This window comes from Sordaria macrospora, chromosome 6 (assembly GCF_033870435.1).
Source record: "Sordaria macrospora chromosome 6, complete sequence".
NCBI lineage: Eukaryota > Fungi > Ascomycota > Sordariomycetes > Sordariales > Sordariaceae > Sordaria > Sordaria macrospora.
This window is the reverse complement of record NC_089376.1, coordinates 798,771-824,156: the sequence shown is the minus strand read 5'-3', so window position 1 is coordinate 824,156 and position 25,386 is coordinate 798,771. Positions and strand designations below refer to the sequence as shown.

General features: G+C 51.8%; 9 protein-coding genes across 9 annotated transcripts; 3 read left to right on the top strand and 6 right to left on the bottom strand.

The window, feature by feature from the left end:
* Positions 1 to 531: 531 nt before the first annotated feature.
* Positions 532 to 2,256, bottom strand: SMAC4_05941 (uncharacterized protein). Its single transcript, XM_003345737.2, has 2 exons — positions 1,382 to 2,256; positions 532 to 1,249 (listed from the first exon to the last, which is right to left on the bottom strand). The coding sequence occupies exons 1-2, from the start codon at positions 2,159 to 2,161 to the stop codon at positions 935 to 937; spliced, it is 1,095 nt and encodes a 364-aa protein (XP_003345785.1). The 5' UTR covers positions 2,162 to 2,256; the 3' UTR covers positions 532 to 934.
* A 1,675-nt stretch (positions 2,257 to 3,931) lies between these two features.
* SMAC4_05940 (uncharacterized protein) lies at positions 3,932 to 6,315 on the top strand. Its single transcript, XM_003345736.2, has 2 exons — positions 3,932 to 5,156; positions 5,265 to 6,315. Exons 1-2 carry the CDS (start codon positions 4,311 to 4,313, stop codon positions 5,409 to 5,411), a joined length of 993 nt encoding a protein of 330 aa, XP_003345784.1. The 5' UTR covers positions 3,932 to 4,310; the 3' UTR covers positions 5,412 to 6,315.
* A 2,082-nt stretch (positions 6,316 to 8,397) lies between these two features.
* SMAC4_05939 (uncharacterized protein) lies at positions 8,398 to 9,677 on the top strand. Its single transcript, XM_003345735.2, has 2 exons — positions 8,398 to 9,031; positions 9,086 to 9,677. The coding sequence occupies exons 1-2, from the start codon at positions 8,942 to 8,944 to the stop codon at positions 9,266 to 9,268; spliced, it is 273 nt and encodes a 90-aa protein (XP_003345783.1). The 5' UTR covers positions 8,398 to 8,941; the 3' UTR covers positions 9,269 to 9,677.
* Positions 9,678 to 10,440: 763 nt separating this feature from the next.
* SMAC4_12120 (uncharacterized protein) lies at positions 10,441 to 12,843 on the top strand (the record flags this gene model as incomplete). The annotated part of the gene is made up of 2 exons (XM_003345734.2): positions 10,441 to 10,493; positions 10,566 to 12,843. 2 exons carry the CDS (start codon positions 10,441 to 10,443, stop codon positions 12,841 to 12,843), a joined length of 2,331 nt encoding a protein of 776 aa, XP_003345782.2.
* A 968-nt stretch (positions 12,844 to 13,811) lies between these two features.
* SMAC4_05938 (uncharacterized protein) lies at positions 13,812 to 15,130 on the bottom strand. The gene is made up of 2 exons (XM_003345733.2): positions 14,764 to 15,130; positions 13,812 to 14,692 (listed from the first exon to the last, which is right to left on the bottom strand). The coding sequence occupies exons 1-2, from the start codon at positions 14,954 to 14,956 to the stop codon at positions 13,971 to 13,973; spliced, it is 915 nt and encodes a 304-aa protein (XP_003345781.1). The 5' UTR covers positions 14,957 to 15,130; the 3' UTR covers positions 13,812 to 13,970.
* A 1,043-nt stretch (positions 15,131 to 16,173) lies between these two features.
* Positions 16,174 to 17,448, bottom strand: SMAC4_05937 (uncharacterized protein). The gene is made up of 2 exons (XM_003345732.2): positions 16,929 to 17,448; positions 16,174 to 16,851 (listed from the first exon to the last, which is right to left on the bottom strand). Exons 1-2 carry the CDS (start codon positions 17,345 to 17,347, stop codon positions 16,239 to 16,241), a joined length of 1,032 nt encoding a protein of 343 aa, XP_003345780.1. The 5' UTR covers positions 17,348 to 17,448; the 3' UTR covers positions 16,174 to 16,238.
* A 241-nt stretch (positions 17,449 to 17,689) lies between these two features.
* On the bottom strand, positions 17,690 to 19,017 carry SMAC4_05936 (uncharacterized protein). Its single transcript, XM_003345731.2, has 3 exons — positions 18,301 to 19,017; positions 18,180 to 18,214; positions 17,690 to 18,110 (listed from the first exon to the last, which is right to left on the bottom strand). The coding sequence occupies exons 1-3, from the start codon at positions 18,588 to 18,590 to the stop codon at positions 17,992 to 17,994; spliced, it is 444 nt and encodes a 147-aa protein (XP_003345779.1). The 5' UTR covers positions 18,591 to 19,017; the 3' UTR covers positions 17,690 to 17,991.
* A 337-nt stretch (positions 19,018 to 19,354) lies between these two features.
* Positions 19,355 to 19,882, bottom strand: SMAC4_05935 (uncharacterized protein; the record flags this gene model as incomplete). The annotated part of the gene is made up of 2 exons (XM_003345730.1): positions 19,355 to 19,434; positions 19,537 to 19,882. The coding sequence occupies 2 exons, from the start codon at positions 19,880 to 19,882 to the stop codon at positions 19,355 to 19,357; spliced, it is 426 nt and encodes a 141-aa protein (XP_003345778.1).
* A 3,291-nt stretch (positions 19,883 to 23,173) lies between these two features.
* Positions 23,174 to 24,719, bottom strand: SMAC4_05934 (uncharacterized protein; the record flags this gene model as incomplete). The annotated part of the gene is made up of 2 exons (XM_003345729.1): positions 23,174 to 23,634; positions 24,290 to 24,719. 2 exons carry the CDS (start codon positions 24,717 to 24,719, stop codon positions 23,174 to 23,176), a joined length of 891 nt encoding a protein of 296 aa, XP_003345777.1.
* Positions 24,720 to 25,386: the final 667 nt, after the last annotated feature.

Sequence of the window (25,386 nt, the reverse complement as noted above, 5' to 3'; positions counted from 1 at the left end):
ACCTCACAAGCTCGGCCCAGTCAACACCTCCGTCCGGCCCACGCTTAAGCCGTCATCTGGGAATAGGACCAACAATTCACCATGGGGTTAGGTACTTCTTGATTACTCGTCCCCTTGGGAACTAACTCTGCGGCTGGCTGATTTATGCTTCGTCGCATTGCCAACGCATCGTGGGCTCAAATTCAGCGTAGCGACTGACAGATCACATGCAAACAATTTGTATGCCTTCCTATTGGAGGCTACATTTAATGTATGCTATCTTGATTCTTGATGCATCAATTTGGTGTCGTGTGCTCACGGATACCCAGAAACACACCGAGGATTGCCAAGTCCCCTCAAGTCCTGTCCATACAACGTGTCCAAGGTACGAACCAAACAATACTCCAAAATGCACGGATTCCTGCCACCACCTGGGAAGCCAGAATAGAAGACCAGAAGTCAAAGAAAGAAAAGAAAAGCAGGAGAAGAAAGACAAAAAAAGGTAAGTGATGCACCAGGCCTACGGAGGAGATGATCATGAGAGATGAGAAAATTGGTGATGAAAGTCTTGATTGATTGATCGAAAAGAGAAAGAAAGACGACAAGGAATTCAAGAAGGAAGGCAATAGACCGCCCGACTTTATATACAGGGTAGCCATAGATGTGTGGATCATACAGCAGACTTTAATGCCAATGACGCCAACACATGGTGATGACTTCAACAGGAACACGAAATTACCCAAGAACAGAAAAGAGCAAGTGACATCGGTCCCAAGAGGGGAGATCAAAGCAAAATCAGGACACCGCATTGAGAAACCCTGTGAGTACACTTGCCAAACCCAAACCCCAAGGCACCTAACGCAGAGTTTAGGAAGAGAATTCCCAGGGGTTCTAAAACCCAGAGTCCCGAATTTATGCGGTACCGCACACAAACACCGCCACCCGTGTTCAAAGTTCAATCGTTCAAACTCACCATCTCGAAGTCCTCGGCCTGATTACCAGCGGTAGAGGTAGCCTCATGACCATCCACAACAGCAATCTCGTCTTCATCTACCCTCTCCTGTTCTCGACCTCGATCCCTTTGTTCCTGCGGATTCATCTCCCCCTGCCAGTTCAACACCCCCTGCTCTATATCACTCACCAAATTTCCTTGTCTGATCATCTCACGCAGCTGAAGTTGCACTGCATCTCTAGTGCTGGCAAGTTGTGCGTGGTCTGCTGGGCTGGGACTCAAAGCACTCAGCTGTTGTTGAAGTAGTGCGTCGAGTTGCTGTGAGCGAGTGGGATTGTTAGCGTACTTAGGTAATGATCAAAGCTTCCACGTGCTTTGTGTCTCTATGGTACTCATTCCGAGTGAAGAGAGAGGACTGAAGGTTTCTAGAACTGTGAACTCTCAACTCACCTCCTCATCCTTCCACACCACCTTTCTCCATGCCCTTAACCACGCCAATCGTTCTTTGACCGCGCTTGCATCTCGTTTGGCTTGGAACACGCCCTCCAACTCCCTGGAGATTTCTTGGTGAGATTTTTGGTCCCTTTTGCGAAGCCTCAAGATGTATCGATCTTGATCTGGAGTCCACGACGGCTCGGTGCAGTCCGTATCCATAGCTGTATCCGTAGCTTTAGGGGTAAGGATAGAGGCAGGGGCAATGGCCGCAGTAGTGGGTTGCTGAGTTGGACCAGGAGAGTTTGGTTGAATAGATGATGAGACATAGCCTGGATCTGTGCCAGTGTGAGTTGGTAATGGTTGAGGCACGAGATGGGTTTGGTCCGGTGATCGTGGTGATAATGGTGGTGGTGGGAAACCTGGCAGAACCGGAGAAGAGCCTGGAAGAGAGCCTGGAAGCGAACCTGGAGGGTGTCCTGTCTCTGGATACGGCACCTGAACAAGATGGTGGTAGACTGGGCCCTCTACGCCGGCCATCTCAGATGCCAGGACCGCTGCGTAAGCGGAATCAGGAGAGACGGAGGTGACGTGGGCGTAATCCTGGGTTTGAGTCCCATTTTGATGCGCTCGGAATGCAGTCAAGATAGTAGAGTTTGGGCCCTGAGGATGGGAAGCTGAAGCTCGGCGGATTACCAGATTGTATGGAGGAGGCGGCGATGACGCCGGTGAACGATAGATGTGGCCTTCATCTTCAGGCAAGCGATCGCTGTTGTAGGTATAACCTGAGCCGGTCATTTCGCCCCTTAGATCGGACAGTCAAGTTATCCGAGTTGTGAGCAGCAAGTATGAAAGATAGATATGGCGTGTTATTACACGTGATCAGTTCTATGTCTGGTACTACAGGTATGACTGCGAAGATGGGGGCCAGGCAGTTCTTCATATATGGAGGTCACCTGGACTGATGCCATTCTCGGTGTGAGAAGCAGCTGTGCTTCTCAACATCCTTGCCCTATTGCCCGACCTGCCCTGCAAGCTTAAAGGCCAAAAGCTGCAAGTCGTTCAGGACATGCACGGTAGAGCCTCAAGGTGACACACTGCCTACTTAACCTTCGACATGTGCGTGTGTTTGTCCTCGGTTGTAACCATAACGATCAAGCATCCAACGCATAAGTCGGTAAACCCAATTTAGCCGTAGCTCAGACCTGGCTGCAAGCGCTAATGGAGTCTGGCATCTCTCCGGATAGATAAGCCGAGCGTGGGAAGCGAATGATGGCTGATTGAATGATTGGTGACAGCTGTTATAAGGAAGCATCGCGAAGGTCCGAAATCGTCAAGCTGTCAGAGAGTTGCCCATTATAGTCGCTTCTATCGAGCTTATCATGAAGTTCGACGAACGAGCAGTGAGCCGAGTGGGTTAAGCGATAGATAGTGTATGGCGGATGAGAGCGTGGATCGATGCCATGGAAAAAGTCTCTTTGCTCAGAAACCGTTCTAGTACGCCGGGCAAATTGCTTGGAGGTAGGGATTGGTCCATAATCATTGCTATAAGTACGTCAGCACCAATTACCCGTCAAGAAGAAGCGAATCGATTGTGAAACCAACCATCCGGCGGCATGCCAGGCTCGAAGCCCAGCGAATTACAAGGCTACCAATCCCGCGAGATGTACGACCTTTCCACCCAATTAATTCGCCACGAAAGTCGTCCTGGGATCGTTGGCTTAATGCCAATATGCATGTAGGCTTCAAGCCTTCCATGAAGCAGGACTTAAGCAGGCTTCAAGCCAAGCACATCGCCGTTGTTACCGCCAAGAGCCGGGGCGTTGAGACTGACTTTAAGCCTGGATGGGGGCCTCGGTCAGCACCCCCGGTCCCTTGGTCGATGGTCAGGAACAGGGATTGGGTTTTGACCCTAGTTTTTTTTGACTCCAAGCCCGGCTCGGAGCCTCAACCCACAAAGCAAACGATATCTTCCCATGCTGTGTCAGAACTGCACCATGAGTAGCCTCGAGTGACCAAATGACGGCCCGGTACGCTGATAGTAGGCTTGATGCCATCAAGCTGCTCTCAGCTGATCCCCCAATCTCTCCGCCGCTAGGGAATTCGCATTCCATTAGGCGTCGAGCCAATCATTTTGTGTTCTCTTTTTCCCGGGTTGACTAGAGTTTTTCCCGTCATTCAACACCCGGTCTTCATCGCCCAAAGAGCCTAAGAATTTGGAGTAATTGCCGGTTCGGTCCTGGTTGTATCGAAACAGTGATGGTGACCGAATGAATGATGCGATTGGTTCAGGCTTTAAACTTGATGCCAAATTATGACCGTAACATGATGATCAAGTGAGAGCCATTCCAAGTAAAGAACTTTCGTTCCTACTGAAAGGCGTTGCCGGCGTGACGCCAGTAGTATTCTCGAAAGCTTGCCCATGCACACCAGATTGTCGCACCTAATGGTTATCTGCGTTATTCTCGTCATGCATGTCTGTATTCTTGCGCAGCAAATGCTGTCTGTTTGAGATTAGCGACGTCAAGGGCATCGGGTCCGAAGTGTTAGGTTTCAGGTACTTGAACTTCTCAAGATGATCTTGCAAACTTGGAAGTCCCAAGTACGCTGCCAAGTATCTTACCAGCACCGAAAACTCGTCCTCACCGAGATCTCTTTCCTCTTCTACCCTTTGTTCGCTTTCAAAGGATAAAGGTTGAGGGCATACCCAAACATCACGACCTCTTTTTCCAATACTCCAACGCATCCTTCAATCTTCGCCTTGACAGGCCAATCATATCCGTCGAGAAGCGGCTTTGCAGTTGTCAGTTTTCTTCCACTTAGGTTTTTACTCGCCAATTGGAGCTCCATCATACTTGGAGAAACCACCTCCCGAATAACCGAACCACTTGGATAACTCTCAACGCCACGCTTGTGTTAATGATATCGAACACACCTACCAAGTACCATGTCTTCCCCCAACCAGCACACTGCCCCGAACTCAAGGGACCGCGGCGCCGGTCAATGGCCGGCAGACTTCAAGTGGCCCATCAACACTGCTCCGGTCCCTCAAAAAGTGGCGTCAATGCCGGTAGCCCACATGATCCCGAACGGATGGATGCCCGCTTCCGGTACCCAACCGGCGTACGTCGTCTCGGCCCAGCAGCAGCACATGGCCGGACACTTCGGAATGGTTCACCACCCCCAGCAGCATAATTGGGCCCAGTACGCGCCGTACATGGTCATGCCTCCCATGACACCTCCTAACACAGGAGCGGTCTATGATGCCCATGGAAGAAACAGAGGCCTGCCCCAGGCTCATGCCCACCAAATCCATGCCGGCCATGGACCTCAAGCCCAATACCGACATATGGTATACGTTAATCCTAACCATGCCAATCTGGCTCACTTGCGTGCGCAGCAGCAATCTGAAGATGCCGCTATGCAACAGTTGTGCGCCAGGCTCTCTTTGGAGGACACGGAGAAACTCTCTGTTGCTGGAACTGCTTCTGCCACGGCTACTGGCACTGTTGGTGCTCAAGTGCCAACCCAGCATTTTCCTAATGTCAACCAGGCTTCGATTCCAGCTATCGCAGACACCACAACCACAGGAGGCACGGAACTGACGGTTGTCCCGGGAACTAAAGGACCTACGAGAATCATTTTGGGACCGGATGGAACAAGCATTGTTCCGCCTCCTGACCCGGCCCATCCCGGCTGTGAGCTCTCCGTGCCCATGGCCAATGCCTTGGATAAGTTTTCTCTTCCTCATTGCTGCGATTACTTGGTAGCAAAAGATCACCTCAGAGACAAGGTAAGTGCACGGAAAGTTTTAACTGACTGGAAATGATTCCTGTCGGGCTCTCGTCAAGCCCATCATGAGAGAACCACGCTAATTATGGAATTTTCGGATTGAACTCAGATCGTCAAACAAGTCCTCGAAAACACAAAGGAAAAGCTCATGGAACTGCTGCAGAATGAGCTGGCCAAAATGGGCGAAGAAGAAGATGCCGACATGGACTTTGATGGCGACGAAGACGAGGAGCCGGACTGGACCTTTGAGAACTGAGACGAGGACGCAGCGCTGCTGTGCCGGACATAACATGTGGAGAAAGGCCGACCTGAATGAGCCGAATGCCTGGCTTCTAAAAGCGACGGTGGAGGTAGGATCTAAGGATATTGTGCTAGGGCGGCGAGGACCGGATACTGTTTGAGCTTTCTTTAGTGCTTCTGCTTAATTTACATTGACATTTCTCTGCCGGGAGACTGTCGATACATTACTTAGTCGCCCCTCTTTTGAAGATGAATCTTTCCTTTGCCGATAGATCTTTCTCGTGGACCAACATATTTACAGTTCATGCCGGAGAAAATGCTGGCTAAGAGATGTCGAGTAAGCAAAGTCATGTTCTGGGAAGTTGAGCGGAAGTTCTGGTTAAGTAGTGTTCTGGGGGGCAGCAAACTTCCCTCCCCTTCCCCGGCGACGAAAGTTGGATCCGGGGTTGCACCATAGTTCACTTTAGGGGTCGAGTGGACACCATGTAGAAAGAAGGGCTTGGAGATTCCTGCGAAACAGAATACGGCTAGGAGCGGTAGCGGCATAATTGTCGGGTTTCGGCTTCGAAACAAGGGCTTGAACTCGTTCTTCTCCGGATTTGGAAGCCTTGAGGCCGACGTGCAATGTGAACTTCCGTTGTACAGAAAACGTGGGCCAGGCGCAGTGGTTGAATGGAATAACCCCGGACTTGATAGGATGTGGCATCGGACGGCGCACAATGCTTGAGGCTTCCGTTCGGCGGGAAATACCTAGGGAGCAGGTCGTGGCAGGTCGTATGGATGGTGATGGTGGTTCGTTGATGAAGACACGAGAAGCGCGATGACGCTTATCAGGCGTCTAGGTGTGGCAGCTGATGAAACCAAATGAAAATCGTTTTTTTTTGTGGTTTTTTTCCGTGCGCCCGTGGTGATTTGGTGCGATTGTTGAAAGGATTGTCTGCAGTAGAAAAGCAAATCAAGAATGTTGGTTTCAGCCCGTGCCTGGATTTCAACAATGGTTATCTGCGACGGAAAAGACCATTCAAACATGTCGGTTGTACTTGGGGGTTGTGGTGCAGTGGTGGGACTTTCTCAACCACCTACCATAGTGGTGATGTCTCCGGCTGAAATTTGTTGTTCGACTCGATTCACCAGTTCCCAGTTACGATGCCACGCTAGACAAAATGTGGTTACGTATCCAGGACACCAGAGGATGGAAGGTAACAGTGCTTCCGCCATACGAAACTTCATCCACATGCCATCTAATCGCCCTTTAGACCAAGATCACAGAGACACTCCTTCTAGACAGACCTCTTCCACCCATCAACCTATTCAGAACTCCTCTGCATAGAGCAGGGTTCCATGAAGCATTCTCACTAGATGGGTGCAGAGGTTACTGAACAAAGGAGGTCATGACGCATCTCAAGCAGGAACGGGCGATGGGACTTGGGGAGCAGGGACGAGGACGGCTTGATACCTCATCATGACGAGAGCTGAGGTGGCGAAAGACGCCCGACGAAAAGTGGCAGGTCGACGAGGTAGTAGCTTCTGAAGCTCGCATAACAATGTCCGATTTCGGCGCCTGCGTTTTCCGCTGGTGGTTGGGCCCTTCCAGCTGCATTGGAGTTGCAACCCCTTTCTCTTTCCTTGAGTCTTGAGCTAGAGCCTCGTTGGGAGCTTTGTCCGTTAAGACATCATTCCCTTTCCAGATTACCGCGTTCAATGTGTGTGACCTTTGTAGCTTCCTGGTGAGACAAATAACGTTTGAGTAAGGTTTGGCTACGGCGCGTTGACCTGATGTTAACCTGATAGAGACTCGCCAGAGTAGTGCAACCCGCACAAAGCCCCAAACCTCCGATGTTGCAATCCTTTCACATGCTGTTGTCATCTGCAACTCCGTGCTCTCAACCTCTATGGCAACCTCGGCGTTTGAGGGACTTCATTGTCTTTAAGTTCTTCACACTGCTCGCCTGCCTTTTTCCGGTTGCATTTGCAGAGGGAGCGGGGATCGTAGCACTGAGCCTTCGTGCCATTCATGAAGCTACGCCGTTCTGGTCGTTCAGGTGCCGGTCCAACCGCAACCCACCAGTCCTACACAAACAACCAAACAGGTTTCTCCACAGCTGTTAGCCAGTCAGAGCGATGGAAGGCTGCATAGGGAACTTGCGATGAGTAGCAATGAACGACAGGGGCTTAAGAGCGGTTTTGACAGCGGTTTGACAGGTGATCGTCACCATTTGGCTGCTGGACTATCAGCCCAGAGCATGCAGATCTCGGAGTAGTGTATCGGGTGGACGGCATGGTAGACTTGACTTCATCTTGAAGATCCCGTATTCCCTTGTGCTGGCAAGTATCCAATGCCTGACAGAAAAACTGCCTCGCAAAATCACATGAAAAAAGGGTGAAAGAAGAATAAAGCAAAATAGGGCAAAGAAGGATAAACAAGCGCCGAAATGTGTCAGACCAGGGCAGTCGTGCATTCATTTCCGCGGGCAGACCTGGTTTGTTGAGATTGGATCCTGCGCCCCTTGTGCCTGAGAGAGGCAGCTCGAGAGGAGAAGGACGGAAACTTCCTGTTGGCCTCTTCACCAATGAGATGCTCCGGTTTCGAACCTATGTAACCTCTTTATTCCCTTCGTAGCCCCCAGTGTCCCCCTACACGGACACAATGCCACAACGGCTGACGTTGAACAAGAGCTGACCAAGATCCGACCCACTTGGATCTCGAACGATGTCACCAACCCCCGAAAGAAAGCAGAAGCTCCCCCGCAACCCGAAGTCTCGCAGGCGTGGTATTTGCGGGGAAGCTAGGCAAAGCGAGAGAGCATTGCATGACCAGAGAGAAAATCCGGGGTAAGGCGTCCTGGGTGCCGCGTAAAACCTTCCATTTCAGGCGACTTGCCTGTCGAGTCCTGCATTCCCACATCAACTTCGCCAATCTCTTTTTGCGCATCGAGGGATCGAGCTAGCAGTGAACCGCGGGGAAAGCTAAAGGACGGTCCCGTCTATAGTGCAACGGCAAGGACGGGTAAGCCCGGCAGCCCACCAATCATGAGCGACTTGATCAACTGATGGATGCACTTGTCAGTTCTGCGTTGCCTCTCAGGGGACTGTAGGGTAGGGGCAAGAAAGATCTGCATCGTGAACGAGACCCCTCCTTCGTCCTCCAGAGTGTAAGAGCCTCTCGTAGGTGATACGGTTGGTGCTGCTGCCCAAGAAGTCGGCGCTAGTGGCAAAGCAACCTTACACCAACACTGTGTGTACGGGCCGCACGTTGTTGTTGAGGCATCCGGGCATCGTGAGAGAATCAGAAGTTGAGGCTGGGGAAGCCGAGGCCGATCGTGTCCTGCCATGTGCAACTCGGTGCTTCAATGATGATGTTGCTGTGTCGCCGAGTTGTGGTTGTTGGATGAGGAGTCAAGGAGTCGACGGAAAAGGTATAAAGAGGCCCTCACATCCGCCCTCATCGACGTCTTTTCTTCTCTCATCATCAGCATCAACAGCCTCTTCACTTCCAACACGTCCAACACTCCCAACCAACCAAACAACCCCCAAACAACCTTCAAAATGAAGTTCACCACCATCGCCCTTGCTCTCTTCAGCGCCGTCGCCATGGCCCAGGACTGCCCTCAGACCACCCTCATGCCCGCATGCGGTGTACGTTCTTGTTTCTCTTGAGTTTGAGTCTGCCCTTGACTAACAGTTTCCCAGGCCACCTGCATCAAGTCTGCTGCCTCTGCCGTCGGCTGCACTGGCGCCGGCTACGCCTGCCAGTGCTCCAAGTCTGCTCAGGTCCAGGCTTCCGCTCTCGGCTGCGTTATCGCCGGCTGCGGCTTCGACGTTGCCACCACCGTCATTAACGCCGCTGCTGCCATCTGCACTGCTTGCACTTAAGCGGGCTCTTGTCAACAACGAAACGACGAAACGACTTCTTCTCACGATACCAAAAGATAACATGAGTGCATGACTTTGGTCTGTGGTGCTCTTGTCCTCATCGACTGGTTGGTTTGGTTTGGCTGGCTGGGTGTTGGGGATGATCTCTCAGTGTTGAGCTGAGAGTGACTGACTTGGAAGGGATGGTTGTCTGTTTGGCTTTGATCCCGATCATTGGTTTTTCTTTCGAAACAAAATAAATCTGACTGCAGTCTCAAATATGGTTCCGTGTGTTGCTAGTGCCTGAGTGAGATATTGAAAACTGGCGACTGGGATTAGTCTAAGTGAGACATCAAGGACTTGAGATTCGAAGGACCGCTGTATCATGTCTTAACTTTGTAGCTGAAGCTGAGCAGATAAAAAAAAAAAAAAAAGATGTCAAAGCTGGTGATGAGTTCAAGAAATCAGATGAAATGCATACGCTTCAAGTCCGTGCCTTTGATCCAAGGTTCTTCAAGATGAAAAGATACGCAGGGGATCAGATGAGAGAATAGTAGATGTGTATCTCTGACCTCGGTATGGTCAGAGATAACCGCACCATGGGGACATCAACGGCTGGAAAGTAGGGAACGGTTCGGTCCGGGAATAGCACAGAGAATAGCTTCAACCAGGAGCGTAGGAGATTTGAGCATGTTTCGTTCCGTCAACTCCGTTTTGCGTTGCGAGGTTGAGGCATCTTGTTGGATAGCCGGGTAGTGGTTGTTCGATAATGGAAGTCGAGGAGTGGCCGAGGCCCAACATGACTTCCTGCTTCAGCTGGTCTGTGCTTGCCTGGGGCACGTGACACGACATCAAGAGAGGTAGTTTAAACGCACAGACCACTCACACCTGCGCTGCCATGTCATAGCTTCTGACGGTCCAAGCTCCTGCGCGTTTGTTGACGCGGTGATTTTCGGAGCAGTTGAGCTTCGACATTCCACTGAATTTCAAAAGCCAAGAACACCAACACCAACAGCATCCCCATCACCAAACCACTCTTTCATACCATAATACTGTCTCCTTCTACAACTCCATAACGCCATAAGCCATAATTCCCCAGTACCAAGGCCATGATAACGACATTCCAATAGCGCATCCGTCTCTTTTCTGTTGATTTCTCCCTTCTTTCTTGTCGACCTCCTCGACTGTTGACGATGCAGTCAACCACTCCCAGAACACGGCGCACGCCGCAAAGTACACAATTCACGTGCGCATACTTTCTTCACCACTCACCAATGCTCAATACGCGAGGACACACCAGCTGACTTTGGTCTATCAGATACCCCCTTAAGAGCCGAGTGTACGACACCAAAACATACCCCGTCCAGTCTCCCCAGGGCGCTACCGTCCTCCTTTACGGTCACGAAAATGGCGTGGCGCTGATTTGGCGCGGCGGCCGCAAACTCAAGACATCAAAGACAGCAGCAGCTGCGGCGCAAAATGGAGGGAAGCCGGAAGACGCCGTTATGATTATTGACTCCGACGACGAGAGCCCGGCCATTCCACCCGCAGCCTTTGTGGACAAGCCCGAGTTCGACGACACCGTTACTACCGATGCCTCCTCGCTCGCCGATATTGTCCAAACCCTCGACCTCGCATTTGGCACAGCCGTCCATCACATTGCCGTATTACCCATGCCCACCGTCACCGCTGAAGACGCAGCCTGGAATGGAGCGCAAATCCTCAAAGAGCAGATCGTCTTTGCAGTCACATGCGCCAACGGCGATGTCTATGTCGTAACGCTACCATTGACACCACCATCAAACGAGAGCAAGACGCGGCCGGCACTGAAGAACAGCCTGCTCGCTGGAAATGCGGGCAAGGGTGCATGGGGCGAGACGATCACATTGCTAGCAGGCCAGGGCAAACCTTCGGAGGGGGTAGCCGTTACACTGGTGAAGGAGCAGGCAGGGTCGGGATCATCACAGGGCCGTAAGGGGTCTGTACCCCGTGCCGTTGTGGCAGCACACACGCGCGAGGCTAGCGGCACCCTGCGCTTCTGGGATGTTTCCCTGGACGCAACGCCCGGCACCACTGCTCGTGTCGAGCCGTTCCAGACAGAGTACCTGCCATCACCACTCGGCAGCATCTCGTTCAACCCGCTGCATGTCACACAGCTTCTCGTTGTGGATCCCGCACATGCGGTGCGAATCTACGATTACTCCCTTCCATCCCTCTCTTCAGACGATGCCTCGGAGGGCCCATTCCCTACCCAGGGCTCATGGCTACTCTCCCTCTACCAGCCATTTGCCCGCGGAACGGGCATGTCCACTTCTCGCAAGCCCGTGGTTGGCGCCGAGTGGATGGCCCATGGCCGGGCGGTCCTTGTGCTGTTGGCTGATGGTCAGTGGGGTATTTGGGACATTGATAACGCCAACCCGACCACTGCCTCCTCGGCTGGTCTCTTTACCAAGGCCAATTCTGGCCTCCGCGGATCAGCAATCACCCAGTTCAGCGTCTCGGGTTACCTAGAGGGAACTACTACCGACCGTACTATCGGCGCTCAGCCCCAGCGCAACCTTTCTACCAGCACACAGAAATCCGCACCCCTGGTCGTACCCTCTGCGGTTTCCACCAGCGCCAGCGCCCCTGAGAAGCTCGCCACCATCAAAGGCGGCGTCTACATCTCCCCACTACCCCTCCCTCGCAACGGCCTAGGCGAAGAGTCTGCAATCCTGTGGCTCTCCAACACCGGCGCTGACTACACTAACCCTGTTGTCTGCACCATTCCCATCATCTCCCGCTTCTGGGACGCCCAGCTCAAGCGAAGCGGAGGCAACCTTTGGAACAACAGCACCCCACCCTCGGCGCGAATGCTCCGCCTTCACGACCTCAACGCCGGCCTACTAGGAGAGCGCCTCACAGCCGCTACCGCTATTCCCCGCTCCACCGGGTCCCTCACCGAGTCAACAGAAGGAAAGCACCTACCCATCGAAACCCTTTTGCTAGGCGAAAGTAGATTGGTAGTCGTCCACGAAACCGAAGAAGCATATGACCAAGCCGGCGCCGCAGCAGCCGCCGGCGTCTCTTCGTCCACAGAACGCCACTTGATACCCCTGCCTGCCCGTAAGAAGGCCAGGTTGAATTTGGATCTCACAAGCGGCACCGCCAAAGCCATTCTCGCCTACCCCAGACCCGAACAACCCAGCTCCGTGGCGTTCAACCTCAGCTTGGCCCGACCGGAGAAAGGACAGAAGCTTCTCAAATCGAGAGAGGAGACAGCCCAATCACTAAGCGCAAGCTTCGACGGCGCGGGATCAACACAAGATATCGACGAGGAAGGACCACCTGATACCCAGGAGACAATGGCGTATAGTGCCTTTAGTGGAGGAAGCAAAAGTCAGAGCCAGAGCCAGAGCCAGGGCCGTGATCCGGGCTTGTTGTTCATCAACGACCTTAACTTTGCCGCGGACGTGGAGGACGATAAGTCGGAGGCGGAGGGAAGAGATATCGAGGCGGAGTTGATGGACATTATGGAGATTGATAGGGAGTTGGAGGAGTTGGAGAGTCAGAGGGGAAGTCAGGGGACTAAGAGGGTTTTCTTTGAGGAGGGTTGAACGAACGAACGTTCGGGGTTGACTTTGTTGACGACACAAGCGAGATGGACGGGGATAAGATCGACTGAACTGAAGTGTCGAACACCCGAATGACAAGACCATCCGACTACCTACACCAGCACCGGTCTACCCCACGGAGGGAACAGCACATCAACGATCGATACGCGATGTGCCAAGGGACGAGACGAACGGAGGAGTATGGAAGTTGTGTACAGATACCCGACAATGCTGACTTAAAGGAGAAGGCTGTTCTCTGCTCATATGCATAGGATATCCCTTGAACTCGAAGAGAGGAGAATACTAGCGTCGCCACCTCAGTTGGGCTTGCCCCTTCGCTTCGCTTGACCCCTTTTCACAATGTTATCCTTGCGGCAGCTAACCTACACAGTAATACGCTCACCTCTTTCTCTTCCTCTTCCCCAACCGAGTTACTCCCTCCCCATCCCTCCCATCCCCTATTACCTCCCTTCAGCACCCTTCCAAGTCACCCTTCCACTCCCCAAGTTTATGACCATTTCATTCCCCCTTACCTTCCTATTACCCGTCACATGCATGCCCTTCTTCTTCTCACATGCACAAATTCCGCACGTTCAGGTGGAGCACAAGGCGAGATCAATCCTTGATTCCAAGCTCTGTATTCCGAGCGGTACATTAAAACCAGTATTCCTCGCTTCGTTTGCGTCTTTCGTTTTTCGAGCCCCCAGGGTGAGAAGAACAGAAAAACAGACAGGCATCAAAAAGGGGAAAACTGCCAGCGCCAATGGTGGGAAGGTTGCTTTCAAAGTGCCGGGTTTTTGGGAGAAATATTCCTGACTTCCTTTGTCTTTTCGGGCGAATTTGATAGGAAGTCGGGTATAGCGCGCTGATACAATTTTTCGTCACCTTTGTTCACATTTGAAGGATGCGATCAGTGATAAGACGTGAAATGCAATAATATTACAGTTCGACTCTTCTCTCTTGAATTTAAAAAGAAAACTTCGTAATGGTCATCATGATGCAATACTGCTAGTACGCATCCCTAAACGCCTTCCCTGTATGATCATCCATCCTTATGAAAACTGAATGGTGCCGTTCATCCCAATGCAAATCCATCTTACACACGCATTCCTTCTCGCGGTCGAATCCCTTTAAGAGAACTCAGTTTGCTTGCCAGCCTCCTTGGCCATCTTCTCCGTCTCCTTCGCCATGCCCTTGGCCTTCCCTTGGCCCTCGCTCACAGCGCCCTTGGCCTGGCCAGCAACCTCGCTAGCCTTGCCCTTGGCCTGTCCCTTGAGCTGCTGAGCCTTGCCCTGCACATCACCACCAGCAGCCTCGTTAGCGGCGCCCTTGGCCTTTCCAGCAAGTTCCGAAGCCTTTCCCTTGGCCTCGCCGGCGAGCTCAGAAGCAGCACCAGACAAGTTACCGCTCGACGCCTCGTTTGCAGCACCCTTGGCCTTGCCCGCAAGCTCGCTGGCCTTGCCCTTAGCCTCACCAGCAATCTCGGACGCCTTTCCAGAGATATCGCTGCCCAAGTTTCCGCTCGTCGCCTCGTTGGCGGCGCCCTTGGCCTTTCCGGCGAGCTCGGAAGCCTTGCCCTTGGCCTCGCCAGCGAGTTCAGAGGCGGCGCCGGAAAGGTTGCCGGAGGTAGCCTCGTTCACGGCGCCCTTGGCCTTGCCGGCAATGTTGGAGGCGGCGCCGGAAGCCTGACCGGCGAGCTCGCTAGCCTTGCCCTTGACGTCCTTGGGGAGAGCGTCGGCGGCGTCTGAGGCGGCGGAGTTGGCAGCGTCCTTGGCGCGGGAGGCGAGATCGGCGGGGGAAGAGGCATTGGTGAGGTTGGAGGCGGTATCCTTGAGTTTTGAGGCCACGTTGGCTGTTGGTGGAGAGTTAGTATGCGTTGTTGATCGGGGGATATAGAGAATTGGGGGAATGAGGAGTACGTACAGGTAGCGTCAATACCATCGAGGGCCTTGTCGGAAACAGCGCGGTTGACGCTGTTGAGGGTGTCCTTTACGGTCTCGGCAATGGACTTCTGGAGAGTGACGGAGCTGGAGAAAGCGGCGCGGGGCGCAGAAGCGGCGGCAGCGCGGGGGATCTGGGTAGCGACCCTGCGAGTAGCGATTGTGAAGGCGGACATTTTGATGATTTGTGTGGTTGTTTGTTGGGTATCTTAGGTGTTGTTGTTGTTGATGTTGTTCAGATTAGATCCTCTTTTGGGATTCGATTTCGTGGTTGTTCTCGTTGTTTGTTGAGGGGAAAAGGTGATTGTGATTGTTTGATTTGTCTGTGTGACTGAATTGGAGAGAGAAGAAGGAAGCGTCTCAAGATGGAAGGATGTTGTGCTTATAAAAAGGTTGTTTGTCGTTCCTTCCTGTCACTCATGAACCGTTCCGTCGCGGTGATGTCATAAGTGTTGTGGTGCAGCAGTTGCGACCCCTGCAGGCCAATGACGTCCTCTTAGCGGGGAAGCTGCGAACCTCGCTGGCCTTTGGGGGAAAGAAGTACGTACCTTGCACAATTTCTCAATCAGCATGTTCTTCTTTGGTCCAGATCTTCAACTGTTCTTTGAAATGTTCAAATTGTCCAATTTGTGAAGTTCCTGTGCCTTGGTTCAGGAACGCTTTCCACTTGCTACTCCACCGCCAACGATCATGGCTCGCATGTAAACAAGCAACGGAACGCCGGGGACAGCTACTCCTCCAGGCTTGACGGCTTTGACAGCTTGACAAGCTGACAGGCCTTGAAATCTCCACGGTTTTGAAGCTATGATGCAAGTGAAGTTGTTAGAAAATGAATCAGAGAGCTGGGACGAGTGCTTAGTTTTAGTTTGGGGGTTGTAATTTCAACGCCTGGTTAAGAGTGTTGATGATCGGATATGTATACTGCATCACAACCCAACCAACACAGCACCAAATTCCCCTTGGACCATTCATAGTTATACAACGATAATATCATAAGAACTGTCAAAGCTTTGGAAGCCCCTTTCGATATTTCCCGGCGCGGATCAAGACCCAGAGCGGTAGATCGAGGCTCGTCAAGTACCGTTTTTGTCACCAATGTCGAAAGCTTGGCACTTTGATGGGCCCTCTGGTGGACTCAATGACGTTACCACTCAATGGCTAGCTACACCAAAAATACATGGACCAGTCGGCCAGGGGCATCATAGCCTCAACAGCCTCAACTTACCTTACCTGTTTGTCCTTGTGTCGGATGGAGCCGTGACGCCTTTCTATCACTTGACCGAATATGAAACAAGTTACTGTCACAAGAATCGCGGCTCAAATGCATCTAGGGTCCATCCATTAGGAAGAACCCCGGTTACCCGACAACTTCTCAAGTCTTGACTCGGTTTCTGACTTCAACATCGTAATGGTATTTCCAAAAATTCACATCACTCCAGGTATAGTACAGCAACGCATTTACCTTCCCTTAAACACAGGCTTCCTCTTCTCCGAAAACGCCTGCAACGCCTCATCACGATCCTCCGTCCTCACCACCCTGAGGTACATATCATTCTCCACCATCTCGTTGGGCTCCTCCACAGCCTTGAGCGCAGCCCTCACGGCGATCGGTCCGCCCTCGCAAATTTCCGTGGCAAGACGGACCGCCTCGCTCAGCGCCGTCCTGCGCGCCAGGCTCAGCACCATCTTGTCCCTAGGCTCCTGCTCCATGGCCTGCCACTCCTTGGCCTGCTCCTCAGACTCGGGCGCGACCTCGACCAGGCGGTCGGCCAGACCGAGGAAGTAAGCCTCGGGTGCGCTAACGCGGCGGCCGGTCAGGATCAGGTCGCGCGCGCGGGGGATGCCGATGAGCTGGGGCAGGCGGTAGGTGCCGCCGGCGCCGGGGATTATGCCGAGTCGGGTCTCGGGCAGGCCGACGACGGCGTTAGAGGTAAGCACACGGAAGTGCGTGGAGAGGGCGAGCTCGAGACCGCCGCCGAGGGCGATGGAAGATATGGCGGAGATGGTGGGGATGGGGAGGGTTTGCAGGGAGGTGAGGGCGGTACGGAGGGAGGTGAGGAATGCGGCGGTCCTGTCAGAGAAAGGGGTTGTTAGCCGGGTCGCGCGGAAGACACAAAAAGAAGGGTAAGAAAGAAAGGTAAAGCTCACTCCTCCTGCGTAAACCCCTTGCGTTCCTTAAGATCCGCACCCGCGCAAAAGCTAGTGTCAACAGCCGAAGAGATGATCAGCGCGCGGGTAGGACCCTTCTCGTCCTCGCCGGCCACGCCGCCGAAGCGCTTCTGCCACGAAGCCACGGGCTTCTCCTCGCCGGTCGCGGCATCGTACTGGGAGTGGACGGCGTCGATCTCGTCGCGGAGCTGAGACAGAAGTGCACGCGAAATGGCGTTGCGCGCGGCGGGCCGGTTGAGCTCGAGAATGCGGATGTGGCCTGAGTTGGGCGCCGGGAGGTTGGTCACCCGGATGATGGGACCCGCGGGCGCCTCGGTCGAGTAGAAGCGGCCGGCGACGCGGACGAAGCGCGCGAACGACGAGGGAGCGTTGCGCGGGAGGGCGATTCTGACGGCCATTGTGGATGAGGTGAGTGGTGCAATTGGCCGGTATTGTTAACTTTCAGGCTCGAAAGATGCAATTGTTACAAAAGGGTCCCAAGAAGTGGGATCGAAATCTTATCAGTGAGCTCGGTCCAAAAATTGGGTGGAGAGCGGCAAGAGCTACACAGCTTCGGGAAGCTGCAAATGACGTCGTACTTTCCCCCGGAGATGCGGAGAGAGCTGCTGTAACTTCCCCACAAACGCTGAGCTTTAGAAGCAGTTGCACTAACAATTATCAAAAGCCGGAAAACATCTTCCAGCAATTCACCAATTGCACCATCTTCTTCATCGAGAACGAGAGGCATCAAGTCATCATCCACTGAAGTTTCTTCCACTTCTATCTCCGCGTCCAGCCGAATTGTATAACCCGTGTATGTCGCACGCAAACACCACGGCCGAGGATAGCCGGGCGACCCGAATCCGAATAGGGAAATCAGCTCTCTAGCTCCCGTCTCCCCGTCTCCCGCAGTACGACTTAAGAAGCATGACCAGCCACGTGATACCCTTGATCTTCACCAGCTTCTTTTTCGTCCCTCGTCACTCCTCTTTCTCTCCCGTGATTTTGTCGCTGAGGTCAAGCCAAGGCAACACGAGCGACAGTTTGCAATCAACGAACAAACTCAGTCATCCTGCTCATCCTTGGAGAACATGACATAGATGTGGTCGTTGGTAGCCACGTACGCTCCGCCACCAGTCATCTCGCTCAGCATGCCGCGAACGCCGTTGAACTTGCAGGTGTCTGTGCCAGGATTCTGTCAGCGCTGTCCACTTGTACATATATTCCCCGAACAAGGTAGTGGTAAATCACCCAGAATAAGCTTTCCAGCAGCAGCGATGTCGGATCTATACCCGTCGTCCACAGTTAGCATCCAGTCATCCAACACCACAAGTGGCCTTCACCGCAAGAAAACAGTAAAGAAAATACTCACGCAGCAGCACTCTGATCCGCATCCCCTCCAATCCCCGCCCAAAACACGCCACTCCTTCTCACGCACATAGCCTGGCCAGGGGCCTTGGTAGTGATCAGCTGAGTGCCTTTAGCAGCAATCTCGTCGAAGCAAGAACGGGCGTCGGCCACGGTCATAAATCCCTCGGGATCGGACACGCAGGTCGGAGTGGTGTCAACCTTGGAACCGCTATTGATGGGGTTGGCGAGAGCCAGGGGAGCGCTGGCAAGGAGGAAGCTGAGAGCGAGAAAGGGGATGGTGGTGAACTTCATTTTGGGTGGTTGGTAGGTGGTGAGGCTGTGAGTGAGTGGTTTGGTGGGAATTTTGGTGGCAAAAGAAAGGCAGTGAGTTTGTTGATGATGAGGGAGAGAAGTTGTGGATGGGAGAGGTTGAAAATGGGTCTTCTTTCATACCTCTACCTCCAGGAGGTGGTGGATCATCCTCGTGGTGAGGTTGACGACGAGACGGTTTGGTGGCTGCCTTCAGAGATACGTTTGTCTGTCGTCCAGTCTCCGACGTTTGATTAATTCGACCGCATATCAGAGAACGGAGAGAAGCCAAAGTCGGTGAGCAAGTTCATTCCGATATGTTTTGCTAACGAGATCAAATGAAGGTCAGAAATACGAAACAGCCATGTAGTAACTTCTCTCCAGATTCATCCTATACCTTCCCGCCCATTCTTGCCCCGGTCATCGTGAACGAGCAGCTCAAATACCCCCAAGCCCCACCGTTATCCCCTTCTCTTCTCACCTCTCCTTTCATCCTCACCTCCAAATGAACCCATCAAAAATATGATCAGTCGCCAACACCGTTCCCAGCATATGGCCATCCCCCCAATTGCATTTCTCTGCGTTTCACAACGTCAAAGTAGTGCCCGGTCCATAGAGTGAGCGGCTTTCGTAATAAAAAGAACTTCTCCAGATTCAACCCTGAATATTCCCATCCTTTCATTCCTTTCAGTCATCGCGACGAACAATGCGAATGGTACCCAAAATTTCACTGCTATTCCTTCTTCCTTTCTTCTACCGTGGCGACGTTACCCCGAATATACCAAGAAGATATTTGTTCCCTCCACATTATCCGTGCCGACCACCCAACCGTCCTTGCTACATTTGTCTACACATAGTGCATGGTTCACACCGTCAGTACAAGTGTGACTCAACATGAACTTTGCCGTACCCAGTATAGCCACTGCTGACAGAAACGGAACAATCTTACCCAAGATTCCCCTCGCAGCCTTAGCAATTGCTCTTTTGGTAGTCCTCTGCTCTCCTCCATCACCACTAACCCCAGCGTACAGCTTCCCGCTATCCCTGACACATAGGTTCTTTCCTCCTGCCGGAATAACCATCTCGTCGCTCGGGTGCAGGTCATAATCAAGTAGGCAGAGCTTTGCTTGTATATCCCACATGCTGGGGTTGCCTGGGATGATGTCACATCTGGCCTCGCGTTTTGAAATGGATTGGTCATTGGGATTTGAGGTGGTGGTGGTGGTGGGAGCTGCCCCGGTAAGGGTAATGATGGTGGCCAAGAGGGCTAAGGGTGAGAGCTGGGTGAACTTCATGGTGAGTAGCTATTGCTGTGAGTTATGGAGTTGTTGAATGGAAGCAACGAATTGAGAATGGTGAGTGCGAAATAGGAAATCCTATGATCGTAGGTGGGATTCTCACCTTTTATAAGTATTTATCCTCGGAAACTCGATATTAACTCTCAGCGCACACCTCCTTCATTGCGTCATGAGCCGGACGGGAGTTCAAAGACGCAAAAAATAATGTTTTGGTGTCCTTGGGACTGGTGAGGCAGGGGACTGGACGCGGAATCTGAGATCTTCCCGTTCCTGTGCCGTTCCTTTGGGTCAAGTGCGGTAGCAGCCTATTCCCCCTGATTATCATCAAGCAACTCGAAGTGCAAGAAACCAGCATATGAGCTTCCGCAGAAACCTGTTTGTTTTCGGGTTGTTTGCTATGCTGTCGCCATAGATGGCGCTGTTTTTTCATGTTTTGTTGGCTCTGTTGGTACCCAGGGTAGTTTGTCAGTTATCGGGAATCGCGGTACGATACAAATATGGACCGGTTAAGGGACAGCACATCAACGAAAGAATAAAGGATTAGCTGTACTCGTGTAAAGCACTGATGATCATTAACCCGCACACTTGCCTCATTATTCCGACGTAGTAGCAAAGGAGGAAAAGGGAGTGCCCGGTCCCTGGAGTGCCGGTCATAAATCAACTTCTTCCGATCTATCCTATAAGCTCCCCATCCCTCCTCTTAATCCTCACGGCGAGAAGCTCTAATTCCCCAACTCTTTGCCGCCAGCCCCTTTCTCTCATTCGCTGTAGCTACTACGAGATCACCAGTTCAATACCATCCGCTACAAAGTCACTGCCCTTGACCCAGCCATCATCCGTTCCGCATTCCTCTGAATTCCACATCGTTAGTATAATGGCTCAACTACCTAAATAACTCCCAAAACCCCGCCGTTACAAGTACTAAACTAGTCGGGGAAAGAAACTGAACTCACCCTGGATTCTTGACGCAGCCCTGGAAATTTCTCTTCTGTACCATCACCCCACGACCATTCGTTTACTATCACTTTCACAAGTTCATCCGTTCTATCAACCAGTACCCTTTCCATCCACAATACAATTACACTTCAACCTTCTATTTCATTCAGCAGTGTGTCGCGGGTTCAAATACTCATCTGGCAGTCCTCAATTCTCCATCACCAAGAGAATGCACCCAGAAACTCCCAGTACCTCCGGTACAAACGGTATATCCGTTTTTCGGAACCACCACCTCCTCATCCCCTGTCTGGGCAAATTGGAGGTTGCACACGGCTAGTGAGTTCATGTCCATGCCCCGCCAAGCGCCTGGAATTATATTGCATGCGGGACCGTGTTTTTCGATGGATGAGTCGCTGTGGGAGTGATTGGAAGTGGTGGCGGTGGGAGCTGCTGCCGTGAGGGTGGCAGTGACGGCCCAAAGAGAGACAAGGGAAAGCTTCATGATGAGCGTTGCGGTGAGCGTGTCGGTGAATGATTGGTAAGGTAGGTTGGAAGTAATCGGACAATGAGAGGGAGCAAGTCCTGGGATTAATATAGGTGGGATTTGCCTCATTTATACCTCTCGACGGCTTCGGTTGATGTCTGTTTACTGACACTCAATATTTGCTTCAACATGCCATGGAATAAGTTTTGTCATGAAGCTATATTGATGAAAGACGCAGAAATCCGGGGTTGGTCGTGACTCGTCATGGAGGCGATAATCAAATGTGGGACACTTCCCGTTCCTTGCCCATCCCGCTGGGTCAAGTGCAGTGGCAACCGGCCGCCCAGATCAAGCAGCTCCAAGTGTAGAAAATCTTCCATGTATTTTCTGCGGCATATAAATAGCTTGTTTGCCCATGTTCCATGTCGTTGCCGTTGTTGGCGGCCGTTGATCCCGTTGGTGGCTTGCCAGGGGTAGGGAATTTTCCATGAGCCGTGTCATGGGTCAAAGAAAGCACCTGGAGACAGGAGACAGAAAGTTAGTTCAAGAACCGATTGTACAGGCAGAAGGGTGGAATGCTATGATCATCACTAACCATTCTCGAGCCACTCGTCCCAACGTCGCGACATGGTGGAGGAGACTCTAGGAAATGGTCCGGGCACGGACTGATTGCCCATGAGCTCGCAACCTTGACCATAGAAGTCCATTATTGCAACTTAAGTGACCCTCAGTCATGTCAGTGTAATGGAGAGAAAGCTTGGAGGGTGCCAGGGGCAGCGGCAAAGATCAGGAAAAGTTGCTGGATTCCGTCAGGCTTCCGAGAGAAAGAGAGCAAGAAGCCAAGCAAGATTCTGGGGGCGACCTACTTGACGATGAACACACTGCTCGTCGCCCTCCCTGCTGTTTGTCTTTTGGATCACTTCTCTTCCCTCTGAGCGAGATTGTCGCTGGCTTCGCTCCTTCCTTCACAGTTGATGGGTTCCATCTTTCCTTCCTTCTGTCAGAATCAACAATCAATGACAGTTCTTGCCCCGGTTGGTGATAGCCTCTTCAATATGATGTGGGTATTGGATGGTGCCTTCCATGCATCGGGCCTTCCTGCCTGCATCTTGGGGCTCCGGGTAGCTGCAGTGAGTGCGGCCTGGTTTGACCGACCACGGAAACGGCGAGCTTGCAGACAAGAGTAGTGTTAACGAATTGGCGGGCACCAAATGGTTTGCACTAACAGCTTGGCGCCAAGACATTTACCCCAGAGGCAGGATGGTCGTTCATACACAAAACACCACGCTTCCTACCGAGACACTCTGCGATAATTTCTGCTACAACTCTTGAACGGAGACAGAGGGTGGAGTAGGACGGTTTGGTATGGTACTGATTTATGGATCAGATAGCAATCATTCCACCAAGTTGAGGAAATTGTTTTTTGAAGCGCCAATCGGTGAACAGACTTCTGGGTCCCGGTGGGTAAACGATGTGAATTGGTCGAGTGGTCATCACCGTTCCGTTGACAAAATGCAAAATACTTTCCTAAATAGGTATATGGGAGTACATTCATGGTTTTGGAGACCTTTGTCTTCAATCATATCTCTGGTTTTGCAACGATCCGAGAGTGTCGGATTCGGCTGAGTCAGCTGGAGGTTGACCGGTGCCGTGGCCGTGGGACAGTATCAGTAGTACGTATTGGACTTATAGGTTAGGAACAGAAGATACAGGTCTTTTATGGTTAAATGTTGTAAGGAATTGAAATAAAGGAAAATCTCGAAATGGGTTTGTCTCTGAAAATAAGAAGAGATGAAGAAAGAAAAAAATAAAAATAAAAATAATATAAAAAAAAAAAAAAAAAAAAAAACCAGAGAAAAACGCCAGCATCAGATAATGTAGACATCCCTTTTAGGAATTGTCACCAGGTCCTCGAGCGGCTCGTCCTCCTCAACCAACCAATAAATTCTGCCTACCCGTTGGTAAACGTCGTTTCCTGCGGAGAAGTCATCCAACGTTTGACAGAGCAAAAGACATGGAACTCTCTGGCGTCCCACCCAGTCTTCTTCCCTCAGGATGGGGAGCGTAAATAGTCGCAGGTGCTTAGACAGCTCGTCCGGTTTCTTGAAACTGATGGATTTGCGTACCATTCCATCCACAATACCAATCTTCCTCTGGTCAGCTTGGCCCTTGGGGTGCTCAAGATAGCTAACCATGGGATGCCGGATTATCGGGGAATCGACATTTTGTCCTTCATCAAAGTTATAGACATGGTCAAGTTCGTCAGCCAGTTCTTCAATCTCCCTGTTGCTTGGCCACTTGGGTATCCGGCTGCCCAAAATCAGTTCAACTAAATGACCCTTGAGATGTATAACGCCTCCCTTCACCTCCCCTCCTTTGTTATGCTTGGATTGATGGATGACTTTCGCGTCGACAACCTCGCAAAGTGGCGCTATGGTACTTTCCGCTTGATATAACAGAAATTCCTCGATTGTGACAGGTCCTTCCAGTGATTCCCAAGACCAGGATGGAGCGCGATATGCGTCCGAGCGGTAAGATGTTTTTTGACGAGTGGACGTAAAACAAAGGGAACTGAGAAGGTCTTGGCGCCAGATACCGGCTAGGTGGTCATTGAGGCTACGCCCTAGGTCTTGAGCGTAGCTTTGAGCAATCCCAGTGAAGGCTATTAACCTGTCTCTTTTGTTGGTAATTGCACAGCTGGAGAACATAAGAACCTGTTCAAACCATTGGCGTTCGTGGTTTTCCTCAGGGCTAGTATCATCATATGTCATAATAGCAGGGGCTAGGCTGCTCGATTCGTGGAATGAGGACATAGACGACGACGTGTTAGGATGTACACTTTTGCGCTTGCGCATGTTGATATATTGTTGCTTGTCTCCGTCATTTGGCAGCAACAAATCAGGTTCGTAGACAATCCATACACCCGTAGGATGCATTTCGCAAGCCCAGTTCTCCTGAAAAAAACCACCAAATCTGCAACCGACCGAGCTCAATCCGACGTCGAGATAATTTCGTTTCTTGGAACACCCAGGCTCGCGAGTGGAGAGGCGAGTGTCCGATATCCTGGCTCTTCAGATCGGACCAGGCATTCGCAAGCCAGAAATTTGATTGTGTAGGCTTCTTTGCACCATCGCTGAGCGTAACCTTGACAGGCGGAATGTCTGTAGGATCCCTGTGTCTAAAGTTACTCTGTGAGCTGTCAGCAGCCGCGGTGGCATACAGGGTGACAGAGCAGTGCTTGAACACGTCCTTCATCAGTGCTGCCTCCTTGGTCCAATCCTCCTCGTCATCTTGAATAATACAGAGCGAATCGATCCATATATAGGAGATACCGAGCGCTAAAGAAGCGGATATGTCTTCTCTGTATGTGGTTGGCAACTCTGGGATGGTAAGATGCTTGAGAAAATCCGCCATGTTGCTCTTCTGGAGTTTGAGTCTTTTTGTACTTCCCCAGCAGTGCGATAGAGCGACATAGGGATGATCGACGTCCCAGTCTTTTGTCTCCACAAGTCTTGCAGAGTGCTCGTTCTCAATGAGCAATAGCCGTGTTGGACTAAAGGAAGGCGTTGGGGGGAGGCAGAAGGAGTGGTTTGTACAACATTGTGTAAACTACTTCTTCAGCAAGCCCCTCGTGGCTGAATCATTCAGCACAGACGGAGATGTCGTTATGTGGACATCGCCACCAGTCGCTTCTGGATTGGAATATCACAAGTCAATCACATTGTCTTTAGTTCCTGTCGCTTCCCAATTGATACGTCTTGTCGAGTTGTCAGGTTGAAGGATATACGACTCATCATCTTCGAGCGGCCAGAGATAGAATCGGAATTCAACCTCATATGACTTGCTCGATTCACCCATCCATATTGACGGCAGCCCTCCCTCCTTGATCTCGTTAAGTTCTTTGATAGTTTGGTTGAATTTCCGACGACAATCATCATTATCGATATTACAGGCGGCATTGATGATCAAGCATATCAAACCAGAAGACCTCTGCTCATCGGGATAGGAAATCGGCCGCCGAGGGGCACGTATGACTCCTTTGGACGGATGATAATAGCCATAGTGGTTCGACTGCGCCTCC